The sequence below is a fragment of the Lates calcarifer genome, linkage group LG3 (assembly GCF_001640805.2).
Source record: "Lates calcarifer isolate ASB-BC8 linkage group LG3, TLL_Latcal_v3, whole genome shotgun sequence".
Classification (NCBI taxonomy): Eukaryota; Metazoa; Chordata; class Actinopteri; family Centropomidae; genus Lates; species Lates calcarifer.
This window is the reverse complement of record NC_066835.1, coordinates 1,805,205-1,818,721: the sequence shown is the minus strand read 5'-3', so window position 1 is coordinate 1,818,721 and position 13,517 is coordinate 1,805,205. Positions and strand designations below refer to the sequence as shown.

General features: G+C 40.2%; 1 protein-coding gene across 1 annotated transcript in view; it reads left to right on the top strand.

Moving 5' to 3' along the window:
• Positions 1-13,517, top strand: part of LOC108900257 (retinoic acid receptor alpha-A) — a 73,245-nt gene that overhangs the window by 40,756 nt on the left and 18,972 nt on the right. Inside the window, exon 4 of the mRNA XM_018701227.2 lies at positions 7,928-8,088. Coding sequence (XP_018556743.1) covers positions 7,928-8,088 — 161 coding nt within the window. The remainder of the gene's footprint in view (positions 1-7,927; positions 8,089-13,517) is intronic.

Sequence of the window (13,517 nt, the reverse complement as noted above, 5' to 3'; positions counted from 1 at the left end):
GGATCATTCAGAAATTTTTTTTTTTGCCACAAAGCAACATAATACTTCAATGCAGAGTGCTGGCCACTCAAACACATTTAGGCACACATACCTGCTAGATAGCCTTGGGTACAATGTATTTCTACTGTTTACTTCATGATCATCAGAGTAGAGAATAAAAAGACTGTTGCAATGATAACTGTCCAGACTTGTAAAATCTTGTTTCATGGTAATTATAAGCAGCTGTGCAGGACTGTATTTCATCATTTCAGATGTACCTGAAACAACAACCTCCACACCAGTGCAACCTCTTGTGTTTTTTAACAAAAGTGCTGTTTTCAGCCTGAATGCCCATTTGGCTCCTAGAGCGTCATAAAATTTTACATAAAAAACAGCACTCAGAGATCCAAATAGATCCTCATAGGCCAGTAAAGATAAAAGTGCAGATACCTTTCATGTGGAAGTTAGGAGTAGTGATCACTGACTCTAAATTATGATAAGAGTCCCTGGCTGGATGGGTTCCCTTTTTGTGGTTATTAAAAAGCCATATATTTTAATAGCCTCTTGTCTGATGCATCATTTCAATGTGTCTGCTCATACTCGCAGTAATTTGCTTGGAGTGCAATGGTAATTGATTGCGCTGGGTGAGTGGGGGGTGCACTTGCCATATCACTGTCTTCCTAAATCACATCTCGTGGCTCGTCCGCCTGTATGAGGACCACAACCCCCTTGCCAGACACACATCGTCACTACACTGTGACAAATGACATACACACACTTGAACAGATTGCTGACCATCCCCCATGAAGTTCACGGACCACCCCAGCATTTCAACAGAATTAGCCAGAGCTTTGAGAGATTTTACGCTGCTCTTTTAGATGGCACTCAGTTGGTATTTTTTCTAATCATCATGAGGCTCATCAAAAAGGCTGATTTTTTGTGGTCATGACTAAGTGTGACCAAGACTTTTAGTTCCAGATAGCCACACTGGAGGGTAAGGTATTAAGCTGTTGCAAAGAGGAGGAGACAAAATTGTTCACATGTTGAGATAATGGCATGTATTTTCAGACAGGCTCTCCTTGGAAACATATATAATAATGCATGTTGTTAAAATGTAAAGTGACTGAAATTTAAGAAAAGAAAAAAAGCTGACCAGTTACTGCTTGAAGTGGATGTGAATGTCAGTTTCAAAAAGTTACAGAGAGGGTTAGATACAGATCCCTCACATGATCACATGATATATGCACGTTTGATTTCACGTAGTAATTAATATCACATCTTATAAACTTGGTACATGAGGTTTAGGATGAAATGTGTATGTGAAAAGCAAATTATGATTATATTTCACATTTAGAGACATAGTCTTCACAGGTCCTCATTTATAAGGCCAGTACGTTGTACCAGTACCAGTGTCGTCAGCAAACGGTGTGGGGCCAATAGGTCCACACGTGTTTTGTCTAAGTGCACTGGAGAGATTATATAGCAGGTCTATTGCTCCATTCTTTTTCTCCCATATGAATCTGTGAAGTAATTAACATTGTCACTGTCCAAATTTGCTTTACTATCTGTATAATCACAGTTGATAGTACTGGAATCTTTTATATATATATTTATATATACACACACACGGTATATACACTGCCATATAATGGACATGTAGGTCAAAGATGTAGGTCAAAATGTAAGGAGTGATTAATGTCAGCACATTATTGCTGCAGTAATCAGCACAATGAGACTCTGAGAAACATAAAATCATGTTGACTGGCTTATGTTTTGATGCATTGAGATGGTCAGACAATGGGGGCACAAATGATGTGAGATACTGCTATACATTATAGCTAATGAATGAATGAATGTATTTTCTCACATACTTTATGTTAATAACATATTATTTTATGCTAATAACATAATAACAAAAGAATAAAACGTGAAACAAGCAAGCCAATTACACAGCCTGTGTAGACAGTTGGACTGATTAAAATAGCATATATTCCATCAGATGAATAACTGAAAAACATGGCTCAGTACTTTATGTGTAAAAGTCACCAAAAACATCTATAAGTTAGCAACACTGTTTAGCTCGGATTTGTCCCCAACTCCTGATGGAACTATCTGAGCAAGAGCAAGACTGCACTTTGGGTAAAAGTCTTGTCTTTTTCTTTTCTTGTTTTGGGCAAAACATAAACATCCAGACATCCTCTGTATGTACAGCAGTGCCTGTGATGGTTGGTCCCAGAGTGATATCTTTTCTAGGCCCCCCTGCCCTGACCAACTCTCACTTGGCGTCCTCTTTTCCCATTGAACCATCTTCTAGCTGTGATATTCAGGCTGTGGAATACCTTCCCCAAACAACTCACAACAGCTTGCTCCCCCCCCTCCATTGTGCTTTTCATGTTGTTTCATTTTATATTGTTGTACATTTCCTGCATTTTGCTCCCTATGTCTTTTAGTTATGTCACAGTTAGTGTGTGAATGCACTTGTCACTGAATGCCTGTGGAAATCTTAGTTCACAGCTCTGATATACTAACTTTCTGGGCTTTAAAATGTGTTCAAGTAGGCCAATGTTTGTATACACACATACACACACACACACAGCGTGTGTGTATTCACATTTGTACATCTGTTTTAAAGGTTTCCAATCCTGACATTAGTGTGTGACTATAAAGGAGTTTATTGTAAACTAGGGCAGAGGATGTGACTGTTGTCAGCCAAGGAAGGTCCCTTGGGTGTCTCAGCACTGACAATGGGCCTGGCTCTTTCTCTCCAGCTCCACTTCTTATTATTTTAAAGGGAAGCATACAACTGATTAGATACTTGTGATGTTCCAGTGATCATGCTGTGTATTAGGCAATAAACCTGGTTGGTTTGCATGAATCTCCTGCTGTGATGGACTTCAAAGATCTGCTCCTTATGAAGCAAAGGACTCTATAGCTCCTGACTGTTTGTTCAGTGGGACTCTCTCCTAGAGGTTTCTGTGCCTGTGTTATTTAGTCAAAGATTGAAACCTTATTGCACTTGTTAGGTTTGTAAGGTTCAGTTGGATAAAGGCGATACCATGTCCTTCCATGCACCAATCAGAGTTCACTAATGGGGTTGGTTATCTCTGCTTCCAGGCCACTGCCAAATCTGATTAGATCACATCCATGGAGTCCTGTTGAACTGTGTGAGTGTTAAATTCCATGATGAGTGAGTTGTAACAAAGGGTGTTGTTTTCTTTAACCTTATCTTTGATTGTTCCTTATTTAGTCAGGAATATTTATGGTTACAGAGAATTCTTAAAGGATCTAATTACAGAAATTGAATATAATATATATAAGTATTGTTAGGAATAGACACAAGATTTGGACCCAAAAGCACAACTCCAGACTATTCCTGTTGCTCAGCCTTTGTTTAATTCAGTTCAGGGTTCGGTACACGGGAAATCAATCAGAGAATGTCAAACAAATCCAAAGAGGAGAAGCACAAGGGAAGTCCAGGGAAACAAGCTGTAGTCATACACGAGGAGTCTAACAAAGGAAAATGCTGGTTCTCTCAGAAGAAGTACTAGAGACGAACTGGCGCTGAGTTTAGGAGATGGGCTGATTATATGCAGGTGGTGGGGAACACCAGGTGGAAAAAATCAGGGCGGAGTCAACAATTAAACCAGAAAGGAAACACACAAAGGTTTAAGTAAACACTATCAAAATAAAACAGGAAGTGAAAAAAGGGCAGGGAAACACAGTACAACTGAAATGATGCAAACTTGATAAACATACTGAACCAAATTAACAAATCTGACGAGACACAACAAGTATATTTTTATTTAAAACTAATAATTGATAGGTTTTCATTTGCTTTGAACGAGCCATTTATATCTACATAGGGAACGAATCTCCTTCCAAGAGTCCAACACGTTGTCTACAGTAGCCCAGGACGGACAAACCAAACCATACAATGGCTCTATATACTGTTTTTACATTGGCGCCGCAGTTTAATACAGCTTATTAGATGTCAGTTATTACCTACCAGTTTTACAGACTAACAACTAAATACAATATTTAAATGTGCAGTGTTTCCTCTATGTTGACTGTAAGAGGTAGCAGGTTGTGCTGCGGGTTGGGTGAGCGGGGGTTGTATAATAATGAATACTAATCCACAAACTTGCAGGAGAGGACTAGGGCTAGTTTCCATGCCATCAGCAGCAGAGCCACTGCCGTCACTGTGCTTGTGTTTTTAAAAAATTGCTGATATTTTGGCCTAGCATTCATATGTTTGAGGTCAGTATCTTTACAGAAACTTACAGGGACTTATAATGCATGTAGGAGCTTTTCTTCCACTTAACACAATGAGTTGTCAACCTGTCTTCCTCTGGACTCTGACACACTAATGGGTGGGGGGGTTCTCTCACATTGACTGTCCCTGCACTTCCTTGTCGTTTCCCTTCTGCCTGTTGGCCCTGTTCTTTACTTAAATGTAGAGACATTGCACATTTTATATGAGAGGAGATGAGGTAAACATTATTTGTAAGCATCAGAGTGATTAAAGACCAAAGCTCACCATTATTGTGGATGAAAGCACCTCATTAAGCAAAAAGTCTTGTCTTATTGTGTACCTCAGAATGTCAGTTGATAGCTCAGATAGCTAGTGACCTTCTTCTTAGATCTATTGAGTTAGAAAATGGAATCACTGGACCACTGAACTCCCTGCTGAAACATGGTTTTGATGATGCTTTTCTTAAAGACTGTGTTGTGGGATTCTGCTCAGATGGAGCCTCTATAATGGTAGGCAAAAATGGGGTGTTCTCAGAACTGAAAAGTAAATTCCCAGGCCTCATTGGCTAGCATTGTCTGAATCATAGCTTAGAGGTGTCTTTATCAGATGCAGTTAAGCTCTGCACAGAGACCGACCTACTTCACAGCTTTTCTTGACAAGTTATACTGTCTGTCACCAAAGAACTTAAGGCAGACCGATGCTATAGAATCTGAAGTAGCTGTATGTTTGAGAGGGACTGGTTGAGTTGTAGGAATAAGGTGGACGATTTCATCTTTCAGAGCAGTAAATAGGGACTAATGTTGCACTATACAATTACATCATAGCTGGAAGTAAAGATGTGACACAGCAGCAAAGTTGAGGTCAGCTGATTTTGTATTTTCTGTTGAATAAAGTACAAAGTCACTCTTGTCCTTCTATAAGTTTAATTCAACATCTGACCATTTTTATCATTTCACAGCACAAAGGATGTAGTCAATCTATTCAACTCAATACAGTTAAATTGTATTTATATATGGCACCATATACTTTTCATACAGAACAGGTCTAAACCTTACTCTTTATATTATTATATTTACAGACACCCAACAATTCCCACCATGAGCAGCACTAGGAGACAGTGACAAGGAAAAACATCCTTTTAAGAGGCAGAAACCTCGAGCAGAACCAGACTCAGGGTGGGCGGCCAGCTGCCTCATTTAGGTTGAGAAAGAGAGAACATAATGCAGATTCCATGGAAAAATGTAAGGTGGTATCAATAATATAATGGTGGTAATAATAGTAATGACAATCAAAGTAGTAATTGCAATAGTAACAATACAAGAAGCAGTGCTAATAATTTCTAATTCTAGCAGCAGGTGTTGAGTGGAGTTGTAGGAGCAGCAGGAGACTTGTCATCACAGATCAGACTCTACAGCTCCAGAGGCAGAAATACCTGCAGAAAGAGACAGAAGAGGAGAGAGAGACGGAAGAGCACAATACTATGAGAAAGGGAAGATATCGGGTTAGTGACATGTATTTATGGAATATGAATCAAGCCTGAGTCAGCCCTAACTATAACGCTTTATCAAAAAGGAAAGTTTTAAAAGTGCAGAGGGTGTCTCCCCAAACTGGGAAAAGGTTCCACAATAGAGGAGCCTGATAGCTGAAAGCTCTGCCTCCCATTCTATTCCTGGAAACTCTCTGAACCACCAGTAAACCAGCATTCTGGGAACGCAATGTTCTAGTGGGATTGTAGGGAACTATGAGATCTTAAAAGGCTCATTATAAGCTCATAAAGGATTCTCTGGTGTTAGGGATTTTCAGGAAGATGCCAGTGTCTACAAGCCCCCTTCAAAATTTAACAATGCAGTGGAAACCATTTCTGTGAGTATGAGACATGTGTCTTGGAAAAGAATACTGTAGTGACACCATCGCACAGGCAGAGGGTAGCTACCAGAAGGTGTCTGTATAGGCTTCCCCATATCAGCCCATATTACCGATACTTTTATGGGAAGATGATCATCAGCCCAAGGTACTGTTTAAGGTTCATATGTAGCCATGTGGGAAACTCCACCTCACCCATCTTTTGTATATTTGGAGATTAAAAAATCATTGTATTTTGATGTACAGTGTATAATGTTATTAAAAACTAGCAAGCAACATTACAGAAAGCAAAGGCTGTAGAGATTAGTGCACCTAAGACAAGATTTCAAATGTAGTGATTAAACCTATACCTCAGTCTTGCATGTTCTGATTATTTCATTTTTATTTGACTAGTTATTAGTAATATATTTCATTTTGGTGCTTGGGGTCTCTCAATCAAATCAATAACAAAAGATGAGGTTTGGTGATGTGTAGAATCATGGGATTGTGGGCCCACCACTGCCATCGCTGCAGTCAGCTTCTCCCAGTTAGGATTCCTTCAGTGTCATTAGTTGAGGAGGTTTTTATCAGCAGCCAAATTAACAGCAGAGGTCTCCTCCTCTCCAAAATAAATGAACCAGATGATTAAATTTGATTAAAAATTAAAAGCTCTGAATGAAGCAGTTTCACATCAAAAATCAGTTTCATTGACTCTGTTTGGCTGCTGTTAACATTTACTCAGCTTGTTTCTCTGATAACTTAAGATCCAGATGTCTGATGACTAAAATCTTTTGTCAAGGTAAATATATAGTTAAAAAATTATCAAGATCAAAAAAGTGTATCATATAAATAACACTGGATCAAATATGAATTTTGACACCTCTGGCAGCCTCAAAGCTGATGACCTAATGACCAAGTGAAACAGACCCTGATTAAAATAATGGCTGTTACTAGGTTTGACAATTGCTGGAAACATTTGGGATAGTGTAAGTACACAGCTCAATAATAGCATAGGTCTAGTCAGTTTTAGACTTCTTGATGCATAAAAATTATTATACCTTTAAATTATAAGTAGTAAATGAAATTAAGTTTGTTGTGGTAGAGTTTCTACTTTCTTCTTAATTCTATTTTAATCCATCAAAATGTATCTATATTTTATAAACTGATATAAATGTGTTTTGGATGTAATCTTCAAAGTAACTGCTGATGTTAAATAAATGTAGCAGGCAATAAGTAAAATTTTTCTTGCAGAGATATAGTGGGGTAGAAGGATAAAATAGCTTTAAATGCAAAGATTATAATGTAATATTTCCTAGATTAGATATATGCAAATAAATAGCATTCAGAATATTTTATGTTGTAATTGAAGAACCCCTGCATGCTCAACCTTCACCTAATGTAGCAGTACTTAACACATCTGACCTCAACTTACCCCAGATAAGCCACTTAAAAAAGCACCAAACTAACTTTACGAGGAAACTAATGGAAATGGGAAATTAATTTAAAATGGCCACACAAATGACACAATCCATTTGTTAAGCATTTGAGTTTTTGCAGCCACTTCTGTTTTCTCCCGTTTTGAGACTTTGCCAGTGGCACTAAGCTGACAGAGACTGGTTCAGCTGATAGAACAGTCTGCAGCATGAAACTTTCTGTCCTTATGTAAGGTCTCAGTTTCTAAACTTGACAACTTGCTGCATCTCTAAAAAGTAACTAGAAAAATGCTTACAGGCAACAAAGTTCTGTTGTTCCTGTCTTTTATTTAATTTCAATCCACCAACACCCACATTTGCTATGATGATCAAGTCATCCATTCGCAACTATCATTAATCCTAATCCTTTGTTTTCCTTCAGCTGTTCGAAATGACCGGAATAAAAAGAAGAAAGAGAGCCCAAAGCCGGAGCTGGCAGAGAGCTACGAGCTGACAGCCGAGCTGGAGACCATCATTGAAAAGATTCGTAAGGCCCATCAAGAAACCTTCCCCTCCCTGTGCCAGCTTGGCAAATACACCACGGTAAGTTTACCGTCCTGCAGTGCCTGAAAAAGTGCACCTCTTTTTGAATCTTAAACATAACTGAGCTACACTGTTTCTTTGATCCCTGTGACTCTGTATTGTCCAGCGACAAGGTTTGTTTCTTTGATCCAGTCCTGTAAACTAACCCTGAGTGCTGAGCTCATAATGATAATCAATCTCCTGTACTGTACTCTAAATCCCCATCTAATGCAGCTTCTAAGCTGAGATGTACACAACTGACTGTTCAGGCAAATCCTCATCAGCACTCCTCTTTCTTTTCTCAATACTTATTGATTTGACATTAAGCATGATGGAAAGACAGTAAAAGTAATGCATCATAATAGCACTGTTCAACTAACATATCATCCCCCAGGCTCCCTCTGTTGAGACAAATCTGAGATGGTGGAAGGATTTGTTTACCCCATGTTGCAACAGTGAGAGGGGGAAAACATCAAACCCTAATCAGTGAAATGTTTGCCAGCCAGGCAGCCTCCCATCTGGTTGAGGGAGACATCGACTCAAGCCTCTAGTTTTTGACTTGTCTGAAAAGTCAAATAAATACGGCTAATCCATCTTGCAACATTATCTGATTTTGAAAATCAAATGACAGATTCATGCACTGGTGTGCAACGGAGCTAAGCCGGGTGTCGAGAATGCTTGTCAGGTTTTGTGAGGGCTTTGTCCCCCCCCCCCCCCCCCGCCATCTCCCAGCAGAAGTCAAGGTTGAGAGTTCTGTGCTGTCCCTGAACCCTCAAACATGGGGGACCGGTGCTAAACTAACAAGCCATGAAAGACCAGATAGTAAAGGGATGCTAATCCATGCAGGGCCTTGGAGAAGAAGCGCCTTTGCTGTCCAGTCTCAAAGCGCCCGACCCGATATAGAAAGGACTGTACATTCCGCTCATCTGAGTGACAGCAAAGTTCTCCCTCCCAAGAGGGACGCTTCTGTTCTCATCATGACTCAGTGCAAAAGTTAGAGGTCATACAAATGGCAAGAAAACCTCCAGAGCGAGCGCTCGACATGGCAAACCCGTATTCGGCTGGATTTTGTGATTCTTTGTCAGACAAACAGTTGGAGCTGCAGGACGGCTGATAGCTCCAGAGCGAGTAGAGATGGCAGCACTTTGATTGACACATACGCATGGCAGCATTGTGCAGGGAGCTGACAGTATCTAATATGTTTGTTTTTAAGTTGACTTACATATAGATTAGTCGGCGGGAGTGAGCCGTGATTGACAGAGGCGCTCCACAAACACTCTTTTGTAGGGAGCACTGGAGAGCAGGAGGGGGGAGGTGTGTGGTTAATGATTTGGTGGAGCTTGTTTTGGAAATCTCATGACGCCTGTCAATCATGTAAAAATACTGTTTACACTAAGATAAACAAATCTACTCAGCAGCTATAATGTGCAGTAATGTCTCCCTTGTTGCAGTGATGAGAATCATTTAGTCACTGACAATAAACTTTAGAGCAGAGACGGGTAAGAAATACTAAAACAGAGCAAATTGGCATACAGTGCAGCTCTTAGCTCTCCGCTGTGTGCAGCTGTACCATGCTGTTACTGTTATTTAAATGTACAGTCAGCTTCCATTTCCACCACTCTGTTTCTCCCCTTTCAGTCCAAACACAAAGCTGCTAATCGCTGTAACCCTTCTCTACTCCGCCCTCATCCCATTCAATCTCCCACAAGACTCTTCCTGATTTTACAAAATAATCAGTCTGTATTGAAGCAAAATCCATAGCTGAAAATAGTAGGACATGATAGCAAAAATATTGCTCCCAAGTTATGATATAAGCCAGTGTTTACTGTTTGTTGGAATTGCAGTCGGGCCTCAGATAAAGCCTTAAATCTGGATCAGTGGTAATTATGCTTGCTCACAGACTGTGAGAAGTTCCTTATTATTAGTGATTGGATCCTGATGCGCCTTTTGAGTCCTCCTCATCGGAAACAGAAGAGAAGCTCCTGCGCCCCCAGATTAGGTTAAAGCTCCAATTATGTGGTGAAATATTCAAATCCTAGTCTGCAGCGATTTAGGAGTTCATTGCTGGGTTAGCAGAGATAGCTGCGCCAGTGAGAGGGCTTAGCTCGACAATGAATAATGCTTCATTGACAGTGATGGCGATGAAAAACGAGCCTGGCAGTTTCAAAGACAAAATAAAATATTAGTGCTCAGTGGGGCCCGGTGGCTCCGAGCGGCGGCTGCTGCTGTACAGTACATGGCCCTGCCTGGAGATATTAGCCACATTAGAGTTTTGTCAGCCATCGCTATCCGTCACAGGTGCTGGCTGCTTTTACTGCTTTTTCCCTTTCTGTGTCTGTATACACAAGCCTGTTGGCGTACGGCAGAGCGCTCATTTCTACACTGCCAGCTTCTTTTCTAATGTCGCAACTTCTCTAATTTGTTTGGATAAATGTTCTTAAATGAAATTAGAATTCCCCGGCAACTTCCTTGTTTTGCCGTATTGAATTATGGGACTGGTGTAATTGACTAAAATTGCGAGTTGGGGGATGGCGGGGGGGGGGAGGATCCAACTGCAAATTATCTCACCTTCCTCCCTCTTCAGCTCCCCCCTTTTTTCCCCCTCTCCCTCTCCAGCCAGAGGGAAGAATAAGATAAGTTGCTTTAATATCAGCCACCTCCAACCCCCCAATATGTGCTTTGTGAAAACACACTCCCTCTCTCTCTCTCTCTCTCTCTCTCTCTCTCTCACACACACACACACACACACACACACACACGCATGTCTCAGCACCTCTACCTCCTCCGTCCCCATCAAATCAGACGTCAATCAGTGGAATGTGCATCCATAGTGCTGTTGTGTCGACTGCAGCTCGTTGTCTGTGATTTAAGCACAGCCCTAATGTGCCTCTCACTTAACCCCAGATCATATTTAATGATCTCTCTCGCTCACTCTCTCTCTGCTCTTCTCTGTCTCCCTTTATCTCCCTCTCTCTCGGGTGGCCACACAATAGATTGTTTGCTCGTGACAGTGCCCAGCAGCTGCGGTGCTAACTGCCTCACAGTAACAACCTCAGGGGGATTGATGTGCTGTAAAGAAGGCGGTGGGGGGGCTGTAGCTGTCTTCACAGTAGCTTCAGTGGGCTGGTTGGGGCTGTCAGAGTCTGGAAGGTGCTGCTGTGTTCAAGCCCTCTCACACTAAAACAGCTGCTGGGGCTGGCCGTAGACTGACGCTGAAGTTTGCCAACATATCGAGTGCATTTTGGATTTTCAGTGAGGGATGTCAGAATAGTCTGTCAGTTTTTCCACTTGTTTCTTTTACTTTGGCTTCAGGAGAGAGAGTCTGTGAAACCTGCATCATATTCCTTCACATGATCATTCTGAGAGAAACCAGTTTGACGCCCAGAAATTACATAAAGTGGTTGGTAGTATCCTGTGAAATTTGGGGAGGTTTAGTGGGGAAATTTGGAGTGAGCTAATGGACAAACTTTTGTTCATTTATGGTCTACAATTTAAAACTTTAATATGCTGAGTATTCTGTATTTTACCACTTTTAGATACCATTCAAAATTTAATTGCTGGCAACTGGGATACGTAAGCCTTTAGACCTATATAATTTAAACCTTAATGATTGAAAAAAAAATCTAATAATTAGAATAAATATTAATAACAACTTTAGAGACCTTGTTTGTTTTGTACACTGGTGTATAATGACAGTTTTGGCCAGTGTCAGTCCAAAACCCGTGGCAGCACTATTTGATTGCTGATTTGATTATTTGTGTTGAGGCTTTAAATTCTCAAATAGCAACCTCTACCCCAACTGCAGAAACAATAAGCTACTGTTTCTACTGAGAACCTGGAATAAAATAAAAGTATTTTATTTTAAAAAGCTCAATTTTAATAAGATCAAGTTATAGCTTATTTGTAAGCTTATTATCTTTGTTAATATTAACTGAGTCATTAATTAGACATTCATGTCACAAGAGAAACTGTTTTCATTCCTATTTTTCATCACTGGTAAGGTACTGTCATTGAAACTCAGCACTTTCAGCAACAGATATTGGTACAGGTAACTCCATCCAACATTTGTTCATGCTCCATGCCCCAACTTTAATTACAGAATTAAAGTAAACTAATAATTTTGGAGGGGCAGCACGGTGGTGCAGTGGTTAGCTCTGTCACCTCACAGCAAGAGGGTTCCATGTTTGAACCCTGGTTTGCCCGGGGCCTGGAGTTTACATGTTCTCCCTCTGCTGGGTACTCTGGCTTCCTCCCACAGTCCAAAGACATGCAGTTTAATCGGTGACTCTAAGTATCTGTAGGTGTGAATGTGAGTGTGAATGGTTGTTTGTCTCTGTGTTGGACCTGTGATAGACTGGTGATCTGTACAGGGTGTACCCCGCCTCTGACCCAGTGTCAGCTGGGATAAGCTCCAGCACCCCCTCAACACTTACAGATAAGCAGTATAGATAATGGATAGATAATATTTTTGGCATTTCCAAGATGTTTCTTTTGTGTATTCTCAGCTGTTTTTTGATTAGGCTTTCTTTAAAAGGTTGAAATGTTGAAGTTCACATAACTGATCAGTTATTGCAGTAGTTCTTGTGAACACACTGCAAAAAGCAGTTCATGCTGCCTACATTTAATATGTAGATTTTGCCCAACTAATCATATGCACAGACCATATAAATGAATTTCTTAAGTCTGGGTTCCAGTGTGGAGTTGTTGGACTGAATGCTTATCCAGAGGCTTTTCTACTCTGACAAGAACAAAACACAGACACAAATGGGCAGAAATGGATTGATTACATAACAACTCATGAAAATCAACTCTTTTCTTTTTGTCTGGGTTTTGATTTAGTTATGTAATGCTTTGTTTTCTTGGACTGTCAGTGTCATCAGTTTTATTTATTATTTGCCTGTTTATACAATACACCTCTCGTCCAGTGTTAGCTGGGATTGGCTCACCCTGTGACCCTCAAAGGATAAATGGTATACATGATGGATGTTAATAAAAGATTTTATAATTGCAAAGACTAACAACAAAAAATAAGCAGATGTAATGAATTAAATTTTAAGTTGCAACAGATCATATCTATAATAGGGGCTAAAATACACAAAGACCATGTTTTCTCTCTGTCCACTCTGATCAGTATCTTCTGTTTGTCTGTAAATGTAGTTTGGTATTTTATTTTATTTTATTTTATCTTTATGGAACTGACTTCAATACAATTGTTTATGCTGAATAAACAGCCCAAGTGTCCAAGGAGTTTGTTTGGAGACAACAGGCACTCTAATGTCTCTGTAGTTGTATTCATTATCTGAAAATAAAAAGCCTATGCAGCAGTCAATTACAGCTGCACAAAGGCTTTGTTTCTGTCTCTCCTGAGGCCTGTGAATCACACTGTGTACAATCCTAACACATAACCATGTTTCTTCAGGGCTGGGCTGTGGCACAAACCTTTTTGATTC